The sequence below is a fragment of the Tenrec ecaudatus genome, chromosome 11, assembly GCF_050624435.1.
Source record: "Tenrec ecaudatus isolate mTenEca1 chromosome 11, mTenEca1.hap1, whole genome shotgun sequence".
In the NCBI taxonomy this organism is placed as follows: Eukaryota; Metazoa; Chordata; class Mammalia; order Afrosoricida; family Tenrecidae; genus Tenrec; species Tenrec ecaudatus.
In genome coordinates this window covers 150,506,816-150,527,729 of record NC_134540.1, presented here as the reverse complement: position 1 = coordinate 150,527,729, position 20,914 = coordinate 150,506,816, and the positions used below count along the sequence as shown (strand labels likewise).

The following is a 20,914-nucleotide window of genomic DNA, read 5'->3' as shown; positions in this document are numbered from 1 at the left end:
TGGAAGCTCCGATGAAGACAGATGCTATAGATGTACAAAGGAATTATGTCTCTTTCCCACCTAGCTGACTCACAAAGCCTGTGGATTTGGGGAAGAGATCTGGCTCCTAAAAGGATTAGCAAGCTAATGTCTCAGAAGTATGTTGGCATTCTGAGATTAAGGAAGCTGACATTAGGATAGAAAGTGCTGAAGTAAAGGTATTTTGTAGATTCAGAGGACGTGGAGGAAAAGATGGTGGGTTAATAACAAATCTTAGTGCTGTGTCTCAGAGTTCTAAATACAAGCACTCTTCCTTCCTTTCCGCATGTTAACATATTTCCCTTAAACTATACTAGCAAACTACGCACCCCCACCCCCCAGGAGACTCACTTAGGTTTCTCATACCTATATCTCTTTGTACCTTCTACATGGTCATGTCCAGCCTGGTAAAAATTTCACAGAAACCTGACAACTTGAGAAAGTGTTACAGACAAACCCTGCCTTGGATCCTATGTGTATTTCTACTGTCTAAGTTCCTACCCAGTAAAACAAACAAACAAACAAATCTACTGCCAGACTCAGATGATGATCCACAGTGACTTTTTAGGACAGAGCAGAACTTCCCCTTTGGGTTTCCAAGACTTAAATCTTTACAGGCCCAAACAACTTCATTTTGCTTCCAGAAACCAACTGATGGGTTCAAAACACTGACCTTGCGGTTAGTAACTTGAGGGCTCCCTTTCCCTAGCACAAAACTAAATCAAACTTACTGCTATGGAACTAATTCTGACTCATAGAGGCCCTATAGGACAGGGAAATGCTTCCTTTGTGGGTTTCTGAGATAAGTCTTTATGGGAGTTGAGTTCGTTTACTGTGCCAACCTGGCCGCTAAACACACGTGGGGTTAATTGAAGGTCAGGAGGGATAAATGGTTCAGTGAGCCTCGCCTTTCAAGATCTCAGGTCTCTCTGCTTTCTGATGGTCAATCCATGGGGCAGCTGCCTTAACCAGTTCCCTGCTTCAGCTGGCAAGATTCACTTCCTGTAAGACATTCCCTAGGAGAAGTCACATGGACCTACCCCGATGCAGCCCTGGTTGCTGGAGCAGCCATATGGAGACCCCTGCCAGTGCTGAGATGCTTACACATTCACTGACTTGGCTTTTCTCCTGCAGTCGGCTTCATTGTGTCTGTTTTATGAGATGGAGGAGGACTTTGTGGATTGGTGTTGGACATATGAGTTAATGTTGGACTTGTGGGCTTGGGCAGCACTGGGTTGGTATGTTTTCTTGATGTGCACTTACCCTTTATATAAAACTCTCTCTTATACACAAGTTTCTGTGGATTTGTTTCTCTAAAGTACCTAGACTACTACACCAGGGCTCCATACTTCTTCCTTAGACTTAAGAAAATATAATGAAACCCGCATGCAGGTTACAAATCAGGAGATACTTCCTGACTCTATTTGTTGTGCTAAATTAAAGCAAAGCCAAACCACCAACTTTGTCAAAACTGATAACTAAGGAGCCAAGCAATGTTGTTTCTGGGTCACTTGGTAATACAGACTCAAGTGACAGGTGCTTAGTAAACCAGGTAAGGAAGGGAAGACACTGCTCATGAAATGGCCAAGACCAACGCCGTGAATGGGCAGTATAATTGGCCAGGAGCTTTAGGAAATGCAAAGTGTCTGTGCTCCGATCCTAAGGCCAAACTAACAGATATCTGTCTGGCCCACACATCCTTCCTTCCTGGTTTCCAAATGTTAGAGAGCAATGTCTGCCCAGGACAGCAGTTAGGTTCCACTCCCAACATTGTTAGCACAGAGCTCCGGGTTCATTACACAGAGAGTAATGTCTACAACTCACTCTCTAATAGATGTTCACAAGGAAGGAACATTGGGTTGACCCTTTAAAATTGACTATCGTGGTAATATTTACACCACAGAAATTGGCAAACACAGCCAGGGCTGTTTTCCCTCTAGAGAACTGGCTCTTAAAACATGGACTAGTAGACACCTGAATCTTGCCTGACAGTGAAAGTAGAGTTGGGTTATGCCCATAAATCATGTGGGGGTGGAGTGTATATTAAAGGCTGGGTTGTCTAGAACAGGGGTCCTCAAACTACGGACCACGGGCCACATCTGGCTCACTAGGTGGTTTTGCCCAATTTGGTTTTTTTACTTCAAAATAAGGTAAGTGCAGTGTGCATAGGAATTTGTTCATAGGGTCTGAGGGACAGTGAGCTGGTCCCCTGTGTAAAAAGTTTGAGGACCCCTGCTCTACAGGAACAAAGTCAGTGGCACTCATCGATGTACAGGAAAAGAGCTTTATGTTAAGAAGTCATCTTACATCCAGAAGGTACTCCAGTCCAGTCCCACTAAACTCCATGGGTGATGCTAGCGAGAGTTCTCTTTAGAGTCAGGTAGCTGCTGGCTAATGACACAGAAAGGTGAAGGAGGATGCAGGATGGTCCCAGGCCTGTGGGTAGCGTAGTGTGCATCCAAGGTCAAAGGAAACATGGCAGAGTACCCACAGCTCTCAGGGTCAGGCTGGCCACATGAGGCCATCTCTGGAGGCCGGCCCAGAGTCTCAGTAAGCAGCAAGGAGAAGGGGCAGAGAGAGAGGGAAGGTAGCCCCATTCTCTTATCAAAAATCACACTTCCAAGGACATCACCAGACTGTGACTTCGATTGACAGGTGGGACTCATATATTTTCATTCAAGTTCGAGTTGATAAAGAGTCTAACTACTCTAGGGTAGGAAATGGGAAAGGATAGGAACAATATTCCAGGCTAAGGGAATGGTATGTGCAAAAACTTGGAGATGGGAGACATGTATCCTCTACAGAACAGAAGAAAGGCCATTGGGTTAGGCTGGGTCGACTCAAGAAACAAATACAGACACTCATATATGTATAAGAAAGAGTTTTATATCACACAGTAGTAATTATTTATTGTGAAAAAATTCCAGTTCAGTCCAACTCAAGTCCATAAGACCTAAAACTGGTCCATAAGTCCCTCTAGAGACTCATGCAGTCACAGGCAATGATGCAGAGGCAGGAATATCACAGGTTGATGGGTGCAAGGTCTTGTGGATCCAAAGGTGATGGATGGATCTCCAGGGCTCTGGCAGCAACCAGGGTCAGCCAGCAGGAGGGTGAAGGTGGAAAGAGAGGGGGGAGGTTCCCTGGGCCCCACTTATGAAAAGACCACGACCACAAGGAGGCACCATCAGCTGTGCCCTGATTGACAGGCTAGACTCCACCACTACACTTTTATGCATCTTCAAGTGACATGACATTACGTAACTATCACAGCCATCCAGTGTGTCTGGGACACAGAGAGTTCTCTTAGGGCTCAGGCTTTGTTGTGCTTGTGAAATTTACTGCTATATCTTCAGTATTGAGCACTGTAGATTATGTCCAGCGCATTAGTTCCAGCTCAAAATGATAAATACTGCTAACATTTAATGTCAGATGGTGACCTTGCAGTGAAAGGCATGGACCAGGACATACAGTCCTGACTGGACTTTGTTTTAATGGCAACAGGATCCACAGAATGCTGTTGGGTAGAGAAATAATGAACCGATTTCATTTCAGCCAGGTTCCTGTGTCCGCAGTGCAGACAATAGATTGAATTGTGACAAAACCAGAGACTGGTGATCAATTAGAAGGCTGTAATCCATATACAAAATGATGGAGTCCTTAATTAGACTGGAATTTTCAGATGGATTAAAAACCGATTTAGGATAACTGTTCTAACTAGAAAGCTGGGGCATCAATCCCATTTCTGGGTAGGCAACAAAACTGTGCAATAAAGAACTCACAGTGGTTCTCAACCTTCCTCATGCTGTGACCGTTTATTATAGTTCCTCACGTTGTGATGGCCCTCAACCATAAAATCATTTTCGTTGCTACTTCATAACTGTAATTTTACTACTGTTATGAATCAGGTGACCCCTATGAAAGAGTCATTCAACCCCCAAAGGGGTCGCGACCCACAGGTTGAGAACCGCTGAACTTGGAGGAAGACAGGTTCTCTAGCGGAGGTGGAGGTGGGACCGGGAGCAGGGGCGGGGTGTGAGCGTGATGACTTCACGGTTAGACCTAACCAAATCCGAGGCAGTGGGTGGAGGTCCACTGCAGATCGTTGGAAAACCAAAGGTGATCAGGAGAGTAATGTGAGCTGAAGGCAGAGTTGGGATGAAAAACAGCTCTCTCTCTCTCTGGAACCCCAGGGCGTGGGGGATGGGGGGCGGCGGTTAATGAAGAGATGGGAAAATGTTCCCGCAGAAAAAGAACCACACATAAACAAATAAGCCCCAAACCTGAATCCACTGCCATCCACTTAATTCTTACACACAGTGACCTTATAGGATTCCCCTATAGGAACTGCCCTATAGGGTTTCCAAGACTGAGTTTATGGAAGCAGATGGTCTCTTCTTTCTGCAGTGGAAAGTCTGGTGTGTTTAGACCTCCCTGCCTTTGAGTCGACGGTGACTCATAGCTACCCCCTGTGGGTTTCCGAGACTATAATTGGTTTTTAAAAAATGATTTTATTGGGGGCTCATACAACTCTTATCACAATCCATACATATATCCTTTCATGTCAAGCACATTTGTACATCTGTTGCCATCATCATTCTCAAAACATTTGCTTTCTATTTGAGCCTCCTGAGACTGTAATATTTTCTTTTTTTTTTACATTTTATTAGGGGCTCATACAACTCTTATCACAATCCATACATATACATACATCAATTGTATAAAGCACATCCATACATTCCCTGCCCCAATCATTCTCAAAGCATTTGCTCTCCACTTAAGCCCTTTGCATCAGGTCCTCTTTTTTTTCCCCTCCCTCCCAGCTCCCCCATCCCTCATGTGCTCTTGGTAATTTATACATCGTTACTTTGTCATATCTTGCCCTATCCGGAGACTCCCTCCCCCCCCCTCCTTCTCTGCTGTCCCTCTCCCAGGGAGGAGGTCACATGTGAATCCTTGTAATCAGTTCCCCCTTTCCAACCCACTCACCCTCTACTCTCCCAGCATCGCCCCTCACACCCTTGGTCCTAAAGGTATCATCCACCCTGGATTCCCTGTGCCCCCAGCCCTCATATGTACCAGTGTACAACCTCTGCCCTATCCAGCCCTGCAAGGTAGAATTCGGATCATGGTAGTTGGGGGGAGGAAATATCCAGGATCTGGGGGAAAGCTGTGTTCTTCATCGGTACTACATCGCACCCTGACTGACCCCTCTCCTCTCCTAAACCCCTCTGTGAGGGGATCTCCAGTGGTCGACACTTGGGCCTCGGGTCTCCACTCTGCACTTCCCCCTTCATTCACTATTGTATGTAAATATAAATATATATATATACACACACATAGACACATATATATACATATACACACATATATCTTTTTTTTGTTGTTGCATGATGCCTTATACCTGGTCCCTTTGGCACCTCGTGATCGCACTGGCCGGTGTGCTTCTTCCATGTGGGCTTTTTTGCTTCTGAGCTAGATGGCCGCTTGTTCACCTTCAAGCCTTTAAGACCCCAGACACTATCTCTTTTGATAGCCGGGCACCATTAGCTTTCTTCACCACATTTGCTTATGCACCCATTTGTCTTCAGCGATCCTATCATGGAGGTGTGCAGTCATATGGTGCTAGAAAACCCAGTCTTTCTCCCTTAGAGCTTCTGTTGGTTTTGAACTGCCAACCCTGCGAATCACAGTCCAATGCACAACCACTACACCACCAGACCTCCATGTGACCACTTGCTTGAGCCACTGACCTACATACAAACAAAAACAATCAAATTCACTGCCATCGGGTGGATCCAGACTCACCGCGACCTTATACAGGACTTCAAAGATTGTACGTCTTTATGGGAGCTGACCACTTCATCTTTCCCCTGTGTAACAGGTTCCTTTTCATGGTTGCATATACATTGGTCAGGGTAGCGACTCTGAGAAAAGTTCGCCAGCCCAAATATCTGAGAACACACGTGGAGGGCTAGAAGGTCGGATAAATGGGGGTATTTGTGACACTGGCAGAGACTGAAATTCTTCTAACGATGTGATCCACAGCCCACGAGAAACATTTTTCTATAGGAGGGGTTCTCTGTCTCAAGGCAGGGGAAGGTTGGAAAGAGCACTACACTCTTTTAGGAGTGTAGTGCTTTGACTGTCTTTACTAACCCACTGACTGTTAAAAGCTGCCTTGAGCTTCACTCACCTGTTCTTTGTATTTTTTCTACATGTTGAATTTTACTGCTATTTATATTATTGTTGTTATTGAGAATATACAAAGCAAAGCATACTCAATTAGACAATCTCTTCATGTACAACTCAGTGAATCGCGTAACTATTGCACTCACATTACTTAGGTTAAGAAGACTCTAGGGGATATTTCTGGCTTCAGGCTTCAAGATTGTCTCAGGTAACTTGATTCAGGGCTTTATACAGCTTCCATGGCTCCAGAAAGTCTGGAGTCTCTTAGAATTTCAAATTGTGTTCTACATTTTCTCTCTTTTGATAAGGATTCTTCTATATCAATCACCTATTCTTGAGAATACTACATTAAATATAATCTTCTCAGCCTTTTCCATGAAGTTAAAATTAAGAGGAAAAAAACACAAGCTAAATTCCCAGACATTAGAAGTAATCAAGTATTTCCTTTTTGCGTCAAAGGGAGAAACAATTTATTTTCCTTTGCTGTTCAAATCTCTAACATGGAACTAAAGTTCAAGTTAGTTTTCTAAGAAATGCATCCTAAGCATTTTCCTCAAACCTTCATTGTATTTTATAAAAAGGGTTTTGTTTGTTTTTGCTTTTTCCTTCCCTTTTTTGGTATGTAGTATCTGAAAATCTAGCCATGTTGTCAAGTGATGCTACAGGGACAGACCATCGTTTGCTATACAAAAACAAAGAATCAACGATTCAAAAAAATCATTCAAGGTCACTATCACCTGGTAAAATATTAAGGTGAGAGATGATGGGTAGAATATGGACTTTGACATCTGAATACACCAGGAGAAATATTCTGAATCCATAAACCACGTAGAATTGGGCATTTTCTTTTAAAATCCAAACAGAAAAAGAAATGAAATCAGCCTAGATCTTCGTAAACAGTATAATCATTTGCCTTTTTTTGAGAGATCAGGGAAAAGAGACTGAACCACTGGTCTGTCAAACCGACCAATTATTCCTTCCATGCGAGAATAATGTGACACGGGGCAGAGGCCACCGTGTTCCACCAAACACTCTGCTCAGCTCTGCTGGCGCAGCCACAGATGCAAACCAGAGGTGGATTGTTTCCATAGTGTCCAGCTCTTCTGCCCTTGCTTGAACCTCCTTCTTGCTAGAGTCAATTCTGTAGGTATTTGTGGTGGTTAGATTTTATGGCAACTTGTACCTGAGGGAAGGTGTAGGGGTGGAGGGCAACCTATAGGTCACAACCCGATGATGCCTCCTTTGCGGGATGTGGCCTTTTTATAAGAGACACTGGGAGTCTCTCTCTCTCTCTCTCTCTCTCTCTCTCTCTCTCTCTCTCTCTCTCTCTCTCTCTCTCTCTCACTAAGAAGCCCTGGTAATGCTGTAGGCTAGGCATTGCATTGCAAACAAGGTTAGGGATTCAAATCCACCAACCTACCAGGTCCCAGTCTAATGATGCCTCTTTGAGGGGTGGCCTGTTTATAAAAAGTCCTGGTGGGGGTGAGGGGCAATACTGGGAGAGTAGAGGGTCAGTGATTTGGAAAGGGGGAACTGATTACAAGGTTCCACATGTGACCTCCTCACTGGGGGACGGACAACAGAAAAGGGGTGAAGGGAGACTCCGGATAGGGCAAGACATGACAAAATAATAATCTATAAATTATCAAGGGCTCATGAGGGAGGGGGGAGCGGGGAGGGAGAGGGGGAAAAAAAAGAGGACCTGATGCAAAGGGCTTAAGTGGAGAGCAAATGCTTTGCAAAGGATTAGGGCAAAGAATGTAAGGATGTGCTTTATACAATTGATGTATGTATATGTATGGATTGGGATAAGAGTTGTATGAGCCCCTAATAAAATGTTAAAAAAAAAAAGCCCTGGTAATGCTGTAGGCTAGGCATTGCGTTGCAAACAAGGTTAGGGGTTCAAACCCACCAGCCGATCTTTGGGAGAAAGTTGGTGACGCTGTGTGCCTTTGTACAGAGGTTGTTGTCGTGGTTGGGTGCCAGTGAGTTGGTTCTCGCCGTGAGCAACCCTGTGACCACAGAACAAAACACTGCTGAGTGGTGCGCCGTCCTCACCGTTACTTTTTGCTGGCGCCTATTGTTGGACGCATGTCAATCCATCTTGTGGAGGGTTCTTCAGTCTCCAGAAACCTATATAAGTTTGCTCTGAGTTGGCATTGATTCAAGAGCAGTGCGTTAGGTTTCCTGGCTGATATGCTGGAATCTTAATTTTTTTGTGTGAAATATTAGGTCTTCTTTAATAAAGTAAAACAGAAACAAACTGATCAAATTAGGATGGGGGGGAATAAACTATGCAACTGTCTGGTTTTGTGGTTTCCATGACCAGTCCTTTGTTTTAATAAAATAAAAATTGGTTTCAGGATATTGTGACCAAAATAAACTGAATTAGATGGCCATGACTTTGGTCACATGGAGAGAGTTATATAATCTGCCCCAAATCACATAATTGGTAAAAACCAAATTTTGTCTGCTGGCAAAACCTAGCCTATTAATTACCGCTGCTCAGAAGAAAACTAGATTAAGGTATCCTGTATTTCAACATATTTTTATTCTTCATCATTGAAGTGCCTTAACATTGTACTTTCATATTCTGAATTCTACTGAGTAAAAGTTACGATGCTGTGTAAGAAGGTGCATTAGGAGAGATCTCCAGAGACTGTAAGAAGATGTAGCTCCGTATTTTTCTGTTTTTTTCTTAATTATAATCCCAGGAGGGAGAAGACAAGTACAAAATAACTACAGCACACAGAGTCAAGTTCATTGCCCTAGCAAGTTCAGACACAATGTAGCAGCTTAAAGAAAGGATAGACTAGCTAGCTATCTTACCAACCCAGCTAGCTATCTCACCAACCCAGCCAAACTTGCCTCCACCGAGCCAATCTTGAGTGTTATGGACCAAGAGGACAGGGTAGAATCAGTGCTGAGGTTTCTGAGACTGCAGCTCTATGCAGAGGAGAAAGCCTCATCTTCTTCCTGCCAAGAGGCTGGTGGTTTTGAATAGTTGACTTTGTGACTAAAAGCCCAGTGTGTAACCACTATACCACCAGAGCTTCCAAAAACTAACTAGGTAATAAAATTGTCTTTATTTCAACTGAAATTCTAAATAATGTCCTACTGCCTGAAGAAAAGTGTATTTTCTCCATGTGCTATGCCAAGATATTATTTATATTTTCAATACATTTGTAAAGAGAAAGGTTCCGAATAGAGTGATCTGGATGCTAGGAAAAGAAACTAGATAATGAGTGAAGAGGTAATGCTCAAACTGCAAACTGCCGGCTCGGGGAGGCAGTGGGCATTTAGAACGTTCCTCCCTTTTACAGATGGGGAAACGCTGACCCACTACAGAGAGGCAGAAAAACATGATATTCTCTTTTCTATGCGCTTGGTGTTTTTCATCTTCTTTTAGCTGTAGCTTCAGAGAGAATTGTCTGGAGAAAATTAAGCACCTGAAGACCGCCTTGCTCCTCCGTAACGGGTTCCACCCTTGTCTGTAATAAACATTAATTGAATGGATGGTTTCAATTGGAATTTAATAAGTCTTCCTTCTTAATTTAGATTGTATCTGACAAACCAATCTTTCCCTGGATTAGTTCGGAAATTATTCCTCATCTAGTTAAATTATATCTAGTGAGAGAAATTTCATCTTCCCTGATCAGATAGGAAGGAGATTATCAACACATCTGAAATTCAAGAGCAAGGAGTCAGCACATTTTCCCCCTACTTTTCCTTGGGGTATTTTCACATACCGGCAAAGTTCGGAACTCCTCTGATTTGGGTAGATAGCAAAGGCTGTGGAATCATGAGGGCTTGTCCTTGTCTCTGACGCTGGCTGCAGAGTTGGGTTTTGACGGAACACCTAACAACTTGCCTTACCTCCCACAAGGTCTCCTTCTTTACTTGGTTGGCTCCTTCTAGGATGCAGTCTGTTTTCCCAATGGTGGGAAAACAGGGTAGCATGATGCCCCCCCCCAAAAAAAGTTGTATTGATGTAAAATATACAAATCGGCAATACCTGGAGGGAAGAGGGGAGGGGAGGTAGAAAGGGGGAACTGATTACAAGGATCTACATATAACCTCCTCCCTGGGGGATGGGCAACAGAAAAGTGGGTGAAGGGAGACGTCGGACAGTGTAAGATATGACAAAATAATAATAAATTAATAAATTATCAAGGATTCATGAAGGAGGGGGGAGCAGAGAGGGAGGGGGAGGGGAAGAAAAATGAGGAGCTGATTCCAGGAGCCCAAGTGGAAAGTGAGTTTTGAGAATGATGAGGGCAACAAATATGTAAGTGTGCTTTACACAATTGATGTATGTGTAGATTGTGGTAAGAGTTGTATGAGCCCAAATAAAATGATTATTTTTAAATCCACAAATCAAATACTTCTATAGCTAAGTTGCTTTTCAAAGAGTTGTACATGCATCATCACGGTCAGTTCTAGTGAGCCCTGCCCCGTCCCACATTTATTATTTGTGCCCCAAGTTCCCTCACTGTTTCTCCCCCTCCTAGATAAACCATTGTATCAGTTATGGTCTCTATTTTGGGGGAACTCTTATCCTTTGGAGTCAGACAGATCTCAGCTACAATCTCAGCGCTGCCCTTCCTTAGTCCTGTATCCTCAACCCAACTCCTTCTTTAAATGGAACTTTCCTTTCCGATAAAAGGGGGAGATGGGTGCTTACTTTCCAAGAAGACAGCCAATCTGTAAAGTATTTAGAAAGAGACTGGCATAAGAGCAGGGCTCTTTTCTGTCACTTGCTGCATTTCTCATGCCTACTTACATGTTTGGGTATTTGTTAAGCAAATATAGTTTCTTTCCCACAGTGGCAGCCATGATGACTGTGACTGTTACTAGGTGGATTCTTTGTCTGGGAGGCAACCAAATGGTTTTCTACTATTATAAATCATGCATGCGTACACATCTTATTATGGAAAATGCACCACTTGCTGTCAGTGCCACAATGCTATGACTAAACTAGATCTTCATTATACAATTTTCTAAAGCCAGAGTAGTTTACAAAAGTACTCTCAACCTCCCTCACATTTCACACCCTACAGGTGAGATAAAGAGCGGAGTAAAACAAACCCATAATTCCTATAAAAGCAGACCCACGTAGGACTGGGGTATGCGCATTCATAGTCAGAATCGGTCTTTTCATGGACCTGGGTATGATTGTGAGGCATGGTCCAGGGCCGGCTCTTCGCCCTTATGCAGAGCAAAACAAAGCACTGATGGAATCAGTGTGAACCTCACAATCCTTTGCCATTTGCGTTTGTTGATGCAGCCACTGCGTCAAGTCACCTTGTTGATGGCACTCCTAGCTTCTGCTGACCTTGATTTTACCGAACATGACATCCTTTTTCCGGAACTGATCCCTCCTCGTATCGGTCCTGATACCATGAGACCAAGTCTCATCGTCCTCACGTCTCTGAAGCACTCAGGCTGCACTTCTTCCAGCACAGATTTGCTGGATCTCCTGGATGTCTGTAGTATGCTTAATATTCTTTGCCAACAAAATAATTCAAATGCATCTCTTCTTCTTAAGTCTCCTTATTCATGGTCCAATTTTTACATGCATAGGAGACCATTGAAAATACACCTTGGTTTTCAACAGGACAACCTTGCTTTTGAACACTTGAAAAACAACTTTCAAGTACATTTTCCAAATGCAATGTATCATTTGTTTTCCAGACCACTGTTTCTGAGGGCATTGATTATGGATCCAGGTAAAATGAAATTCTTTCCTCCATTTCTTATACGATGTTGCTTATTGGTCCAGTTGTGAAGATTTTCGTTTTCTTTATGTGGAGGTATAATCAATCCTAAAGAATGTAATCTTTAGTTTTAATCACCAAGTGTTTCCAGTCCTTGTTTTCAGCAAGCAAGCTTGTGTCACCTACATAGTAGAGCTTTCTATGTTGTTATCTGCATGTGCAGTTTGCATCCAACAGGACGCTATGTTCTTCTTCATATATACCAAGTTCTCGGATTAATTACTCCACATAGAGATTAAATAAGTATTGTGCAAGGAAACAAACCCAACATACAGCTTTTCTGATTTTGTAATCGTTTTATTAGAGGCTCGTACAACTTTTATCACAATCCATACATCCATCCATTGTGTCAAGCACATTTGTACATTCATTGCCCTCATCATTCTCAGAACGTTTGCTCTCCAAGCTTTTCTGATTTTCAGCCACACACTATCTCCCTTCTCTGTTCAAACAACAGTCTCTTGTTATAAGCACAGTTTCTGCATGAACACAAATGATCAGAAATTTCCATTCTTCACAAAGTTATCTATAATTTGTCATGAACCACTCAGGTGAGTGCCTTTGCACAGTCCAAACCAAACCAAACCAAACCAAACAAACCAAACACAGGCAAAGATCTTTCTAGTATTTTTGCTTTTAGCCAAGATCCATTCAATATCACCATTGTTTGCTGTCATTCCATTTCATCTCTTGAACTTCAATTTCTGGTAGTTCCCTGTTGATGTATTGTGGTGACTAGTTTTGAATAATCTTCAGCAAAAATTTACTTGCATATGATATTGTTGATAATGTTCATATTCCGCTGCATCGCCTTTCGTTGAAATGGACACAAATATGGATATCTTCTATTTGGTGGCCCAGTACTTATCTTTCAAAATTTCCCCCCAAATTTTTTAACATAGACAAGCCACCAGCATTACATTCATTTGTTGAAACATGCAATTTGTATGACATCAATTCCCAAAGAGTTGCTTTTCATTGTTGCCTTCAACGCAGTTTGGACTTCTTCCTTTGATAACTTTGTCTCTTGATCATATATTATCTCCTGACCCGGTTGCATGCTGGACCACTTTTTGTGGCACATGGACTATATTCTCTCTTCCATCTTAGTTTGCCCGTAGAGTCCTCAAGTATTGCAAGTTAAGGCTTCCCTGTTCTCTTCAGCTTCAGAAATACTAAGCGTGCTCTTTCATTTGGGTTTGTAAACTCCAAGTCATTATACATTTCATGATAACATCTCACTTCTTCTTCTCGAGTTGTCCTTTGAAATCTTATCAACTATTTCATTTCATTTCTACCATTGATTTGAGCTACTCTACATGGAAAAGCTAACTTCAGAGCCTTTTCTCTTTCCCATTTTAATGTTTTCCTTTGTTGCCTGTCGTTTAAATTGTATTTTGCTCTCTTGATAGATGATGTCCTTGATATCATATATTGGATTTGATACTTGTGTATTCCACTGGTGAGGTCTCCATGCATATTACTGAAAAAGAGGTTTTCTTGACAGTGAATAGATCTTTGTTTTTGCTGCTCTATCATTTCAATAAGCAAGACCATATTTTCCGAATACGATTTGTCTTCTTGGTTTTTAAATTTCATACTCCACTCACTAGTATTTTTCAAAGTAAAAATACTTTGACTGTATGTTTGGTCGATTTCAGACTGCAGAATTTATCAAAATTCTGCAGTTACGTCCTCATTTTCCTTACTGGTTTGGGAATACATTTTAGTAATTATGTTAACTGGTCTTCCTGGTTAAATAACTATTATATACAAATTTTGTCACTGACAATGTTATACTTCGGGCTAGATCTTGAAATATTCTTTTTGAAGATGAATACAGCAACATGCATCTTCAACTTGTCATTTCCAGCAAAGGAGACCATGTGTTTATCTGATTTTAAATGGCCAACACTAGTCCAGTTTAGCTCACTAATGTCCAGGACATTGCTCTTTATGTGCTCAATTTCATCTTTTAACCTTGTATTTTCTTAGATTCGTACTTTGTACCATTGACATTCCAATTATTAAGAGATGGTTGCAGCTGTTTCTTTACATGTTGAGTCAGGACACAGAAGCAGGTGAAAGTTCTGTAAGCTTTCTGCCAGCCATGCACCTTGGAAGAGGGACCTTCCTTCTAGTTGTATTTCTTGGGGTGTCTTTCAACATGAGGAGTTCCTATTCCACCTCTATATTGGAAAATCTTTCACTGCTTTTCTTAAGGGTTTCATTGGTTAACTTCCCACAATTAGACAGCTGGGTCCTTCTTCCTTGTCTGTCTTATTCTCCAAGTTTTGTAGAAACCTTTCCATCATGGGTGACTGCTGGTATCCCAAATCTCAATGGCATTGCATTGATTCCAGCCACACATAGAGCATGACAGTCCAACAGAATGACAGATAAGTGGTGTCATTAGTCTGTAAATCCTACTAATTAATTAACTCAATTAGTAGATGGCAAGCTGCTCCCTTTTACAGTTGTGATAAGAACTGCATTATCTGAGGAGAGTGTCCTCTCTGAAATTGTGGGTGCTTGCCTTTTTACTTCAGGTATGGAAAGGAGAAAGAGGTAGAGCGTTATATTTTATACTCTTCAATTTTAGGTAAGTATTAAAGAAGTGAATGGTCAGTAAGCTATGTAGGACGAACATTTAATTAAAACTCAGCATGAAGGGAAGTGGTATGGAACTTAGCACATGATTTTTGAAAGAGAAAAACATATAGCTGAGACCCCCAGGCTTTGGCACCTCTCTGTGTGACCCAGTCGTAGAAATCTCAGCTTCCAAGACGGAGCACTGGGCTGATGAGCTGGCTAAGGCTCCTCATGAGTAGCCACCACTCAGCAGGAGTAACGTGTGTGTTGTTTTGAGGCTGAATAGTTTTAGCAGAGCTTCCAGACTAAGACAAAGGCAGTGGTTCTCAACCTGTGGGTCACAGACCCTTTGGGGGTCAAACGACCCTTTCACAGGGGTCGCCCAATTCCTAACAGTAGCAAAATTACAGTTATGAAGTAGCAACGAAAATAATTTTATGGTTGGGGGTCACCACACATGAGGAGCTGTATGAAAGGGTCATAGCATTAGGAAGGTTGAGAATCACTGAAGCAGAACCTAGCTATATACTTTCCCAAAGAAGTCAATGAAACCTCAGTGCATCATGCTTGTCTGACTGGGATGCAAAGCAGGCAGGCCGTCCTTCCCTTTGGTCTCAGGTTCTCATGAATCAGAGGCAATTTGATGGCAGCTCACGTGTTTCCTTGCATTCTCATACGGTCAGACTGAAGACTATTGGACGTTTTCTCTATTCTTGATCTGATTTCAGAACATCCTTCTTGAACATCATCTTTTGTGAGTGACAGGTCTGCAGGTCCTGACTTAATGATTAAGTAGCAATCAGAAGCATAGGCTTGGGGATCAGACCTTTATTTATCCTTCACAAACAATGAGACCTTGGTAAGTTAATTTTCTAAGTCTCGGTCTCATTATCAGGAAATTGATATCTTATCCCAGCATTTTCTTAACTGTTACATACTAAAATTAATGCACACCAGTCTCTGGTAGTAATCGTTCAACAAATATGAGTTGGTTGCTTTTCTGAAAGACGCTCTGGGAATGGCTTCTGTCAGATTTAACGGCTCCAATAAAGATAACACTTTTCCAAGGAGAGGTTGTCAATCACATCATGTAGTAAAAAGTCATTTCATTTCTAAACTTTATAACCCTCAGGATGCCTGACCCCCAATTAGGACACAGCGTCTTCTTCTTTCTTTAATAAACCGTTTTCTTGAGGTCTCGTACAACTATTATCACACATTGTGTCAAGCACATCATACATTTGTTGCCATCATCATTCTCAAAACTTTTTCTTTCTACTTGAGCCCTTGGTATCAGCTCCTCATTTTCCCTCTCCCTCCTCCAACCTTTCCTCCGTCCCTCATTCACAAACCCTTGATAATTTATAAATTATTATTATTTGGTCATACCTTACACTGTCCAACGTTTCCCTTCACCCACTTTTCTGTTGTCCATCCCCCAGGGAGGAGGTGATATGTAGATCCCTGTAACTGGTTCCCCCTTTCCACCCCACCCTCCCCCCACCATCCCAGTATCACCACTCTCACCACTGGTCCTGAAGGGATCATCTGTCCTAGATTCCCTCTGTTTCCAGTTCCTATCTGTACCAGTGTACATGCTCTGATCTAGCTGGATTTGTAAGGTAGAATTGGGATCATGATAGTGGGGGGGAGGAAGCATTTAGGAACCAGAGGAAAGTTGTATGTTTCATCGTTGCTACGCTGCACCCTGACTGGCTCGTCTCCTCCCCGCGACCCTTCTGTAAAGGGATGTCCAGTTGCCTACAGATGGGTCTGGGATCCCTAATCTGTAGATTCTGACATTTCTTACAAAGAAATGTGTCCTTTAACAAGTGCATTCTTTATTCACATCAGCGTTCTTCTAATGCAGCTGGACACATTTCACATAATCATCAAGAGTCCTGACCTCTGGAGGAGCGCTTTTCATAGAGTCCCTGGCTTGCACATGTGCACACAAACCAATGGGAACCATCCTTTGCTTCTGGGGAATTTGTGATGGTCTTCATCTAGACACCGGTCCATGAGTCTTTCCACAAGCAATTCTTTAAAGCCATTTGGAACATTATCGACAGCAGTATGTGCATACGCAGTGACTGCTGGCCTCTCTAAACAACATTGACTACTCCTTTCGAGTGCTGTTGGGTAAATGTTAACCAGAAGGTTGGTGATTGAAGCTCACAAATGAATACGGGGAACATACCGAGGCTCTCTGAGCCTGTAAAGATTGGCAGCCTATAGAGGGTGGCGACGATTGGGAATTGACTTGATGAGAGTGAGTTAGGGTTTTTGGTTTAGGCAATGGCTTTGAAGGGGATAGATTATTGGTTTTTCTTTTGCCAATGGGAAGAAAGAAAGCACCATTTGATGGGAACCCCGAGTGTACTATTTCCCCCAAACCAAAGCCCAAATCCATTGCTCTCTAGTAGACTCTCACTCATGATGGCTTTATAGGACTGAGTAGAAGTGCTCCTCAAGGTTTCTGGGCCTATAAATCTTTAGAGGAACAAAAAGATTCATCCTTTCCCTAGAGTGGCTGGTGACTTTGAACTGCTGACCTTGTGGTTAGCAGTGCAATGCACAACCCATTACGGCACCAAACGTAAAGCCATGAGCCAAGTCTGACTCATAATCACCTAAACAGTGATTCTCAACCTTCCTAATGCCGTGACCCTTCAATACCGTTCCTCATGTTGTGGTGACCCCACCCCCAACCATAAAGTTATTTTTGTTGCTATCTTATAACTGTAATTTTGTTAGTGTTATGAATCGGGTGACCCCTGAAAAAGGGTCGTTTGACCCACAAAGGGGTCATGACCCACAGGTTGAGAACCTCTGACATAATAGGACAGAGTAGAAATGCCCCTGTGGGTTTCCAAGGCTGTGTATCTTTACAGAGTAGAAAACCTCATCTTTCTTCCTCCGAGACACTGGTGATTTTACACTGCTGGCCCAGTGGGGCGGCTCAGAGTTACTAACTGTGCAGATGAGAACAGCGGTACCCAGACGGATCCAGGACACACATACAGTAGATTCAACTGCAAGCCCCAGAGCTCCAGTGATGGCCACCAGCTACTCCAAACCCAGATCCACATCCGTGACATGCAGGTCATTTATAGTGACCTTTCGGACAGAGCAGAACACACACCCCTGTGGGTAGCTGAGACTGCAAAACTCTACGGGAGTAGACCGACTCATCTTCCTCCCACCAAATGGCTGGTGTTTTCAAACTGCTGACCTAGCGGTTTGTAGCTCCACCAGCAAACCTCTTGAGTTAGTTAGTTTATTGTGCCAACCTGGCTGATAAACACAGGTGGGGTTAATTGAAGGGCGGAGGGGTAAATGCCTTGGTGAGCCTCGCCTTTCTAGTTCTCGGGTCTCTTGCTTTGTGATGGTCGGACCAGTGTGCAGCTGCCTTAGCCAGTTCCCTGCTTCAGCTGGCAAGGCTCACTTTCTGCAAGACATCCCTGAGGAGAAGCCACATGGACCTACCCCAGTGCAGCCCCAGGTGCTGGAGCACCCTTGTGGAGACCCCTGACAGTGCTGAGATGCTTACACATTCACTGAATCGGCATTCACTGAATGCCTGAAGTTGGCATGATCGCATCTATTTTGTAAGACGGAGGAGGACTTTGTGGACTGGCGTCGGACATATGGGTTATTGGGTTTAGGTTGGTCTTGTGGGCTTGGGCAGCACTGGGTTGGGATGTTTTCTTGATGCACACTTAGCCTGTATATAAAATTCTGTCTTATACATGAGTTGCTGTGGATTTGTTTCTCTAAAGTACCGAGACTAATACACCTCTGTACCCCTGGGGTTCATCAACAGAAACACACAAGGAAGAGCCTTCTTGATGTTCTGTAAAACCATCCCCTGCTGGATGTTTGTTGTTCTTACAGCGCTGCTTGGTAACGAAGATGCTCCATAACGTCCCAGTTCACCAGGAAAAGTTCAAATCTAGTTTAAGCCCTACTCAGCCCAGCAAAACAAATCATGTCCCATGGATGTTTATCGGCAACGATATTTCTCCTTTCTCTTTACTCCCAGCGACCCTATGACAGGGTGGAGCTGCCCTTGTGGGTTTCTGAGGCTGTAACTCATTGGACTGGACAAATGGCAGTGAATTTGGAATTGGAGGGAAACCTCCTTTTCCCCTTTGATGACATTTGAAATCCCTTCACATAGGATTTTTAAAAAGAGAGAGAAATGGAAGAAAACTGAACATGCCCTTTTATGCTTGGCATACAATTTTCACACATCTAGGGTGCGTTTCAATTGAAATGCCATCATTAACTCTCCAGATGTCAGGAGCTGATATTGAGATGGCTGCTGTTTCAGGACAGAACGACAGGGAGAGAGAACACGAGAGCAGTGTGCAACCCTCCATGCGGGAGAGAGGGGAAAAGCCCACTTCTCCAGGGAGCTTGAGGTGGGTCCTGTTTCCTCTCACCCAGGTGGAAGGAAATCAGACCTGTGCACTGGGTATTTGCAGCTGCGATCCCAGGAGCTGTAACTCATATGATCTATGAAAATTTACTCCTCTAAAAAATGGGTGGTTGACTTTGTGCAAAAGAGCATTTCCCCAGAAGAGCCATTAATGAAGCCTACACCTTAGTCTTGAAAGGAAGTCCGATGGGATGTTGATTTATTTTCAATTCAACATATAGAACATTTGCCTAGTTTGCACAGCTCAGAATATAGCTAGAAGTCACGATAGAGAAGAAGCATGGTGAAAGCAGGCAGAAATTTCCAACAGGAAAGTAAAATTTCCCCCCAATTGCTCACAAATGTGAGGGATTAGTGGACATACGTGGGCTCTCTGAAACTTTTTGGCAGCCAATAACTTATCCCTGATTGACTAGTTGCAAACTAAAAGATTGCTTCCCTTCTCCGGGCCAATTTGTTAGACATTTTAAATGAGGTACCACCGGAAAAGCTTTCTGACAACATATTCAAATTTATAATCCTGGCTGACATATCTGGTTACTTCATTCCTAAATTACTCCACTCTCTATTAGTAGATCCATAATGCAGGTAAGTACCTTTGCAGACACCTGTATGCTGTTCTCTTGCATGTTCATGATGGCTTCCGAGATCTTGACATCAATCGGATCCATGACGGACTCAATGTTGAAAGGTCCTTCCAGTCTCTCGGCCACCAAAAGCATTGCATCTGTCAAAAGTTAAAAATATAAGAATATTTTTATTCTTAAAAAAACCTGTGCTTTAACAGCTCAAGAAACACTGCCTGAAAACAATTGTTCCTTCCAAGTTCTTATTTGCTTTCATGTAGTCCAAAATGAAGCAGATGACTAACTATTTAAACAGTACTTTCTTTTATTTCATTTGAAGACTTAGATTTATTTTGAACATACAGAATCAGGCCTGAAAATAAGAAAAACAAATTCAACTTAAGAGATTTGAGGCTACTGAACAATTCACATGAAGTGAAAACAATTTGGGACCAGGGATCAGCTGAATTCCAAGAATGGCGTCTGATTTGTCTTCTGCTGAAGGAGGAGGAAACTGGGATCTAACAGAAGAACAAATGCTAAGTGAATGTGGGTGTATCTCAGGTCCATTTGTCTGCATGAAGTGTTTTACAGTTTCTAAGTGGAAGAGAGAGATCCACTGCTACTTTGGGCCATCAGTCTACCTGGCCTGGTTGTTGTTGTGGTTCGGGGCCATCGAGTTTGTACCAACTCCCATTTACCTGTGTACATCACAAAATACTGCCCAGTCCCACACCACCTTCACAAGCAACCATTACCATATTGAAACCAGTGTTGCAGCTAGTGTGTCAGTTCATCTAGTTAAGGGCCTCCTTCCGCACCCCTCTACTCTTCCAGGCATGATGACTTTCTTCAGGGATTAGTTCCTCTTGATGCCATAGCTAAAGTAGACACGTTGACGTTTCACCATCCTCATTCCTTACCTAGCCTGCTCTTCAGTTTGTACGCTTGACACCCCCCTTTACAGATAAAGGGGTGTCTTATACAATTTTATATAGTATTCAAGGGCTATCATAGTGCTTTTCAAAAAGAGACTATAAACAATATTGAATTGGATTAAACAGAATATTGGCGAGAAAGACTTCGTCTTCTTGAGAAGAAAGTAAAAGCGACATGAAGGTAAGAAGTGTGAGTGGTCTAGTGGTTACGAGGTGGGTTGCTAACCAAAGGGTCGGCAGTTTGAAACCATCAGCTGCTCCCAAGGAGCAAGACAGGATTTCCTACTAGAGGAAAGCATTATAGTCTTGGAAACCCACAGGGTCAGTTTTGCTCTGTTCGATGTGGTCTCGACTCAATGGCAGTGAGAGCCCTGGCTCCCATGGTGG

At 42.9% G+C, this 20,914-nt stretch overlaps 1 protein-coding gene across 1 annotated transcript in view; it reads right to left on the bottom strand.

The window, feature by feature from the left end:
- Window positions 1–20,914, bottom strand: part of GPC6 (glypican 6) — a 1,382,124-nt gene that overhangs the window by 135,013 nt on the left and 1,226,197 nt on the right. The window contains exon 5 of the mRNA XM_075563532.1: window positions 19,620–19,750. Coding sequence (XP_075419647.1) covers window positions 19,620–19,750 — 131 coding nt within the window. The remainder of the gene's footprint in view (window positions 1–19,619; window positions 19,751–20,914) is intronic.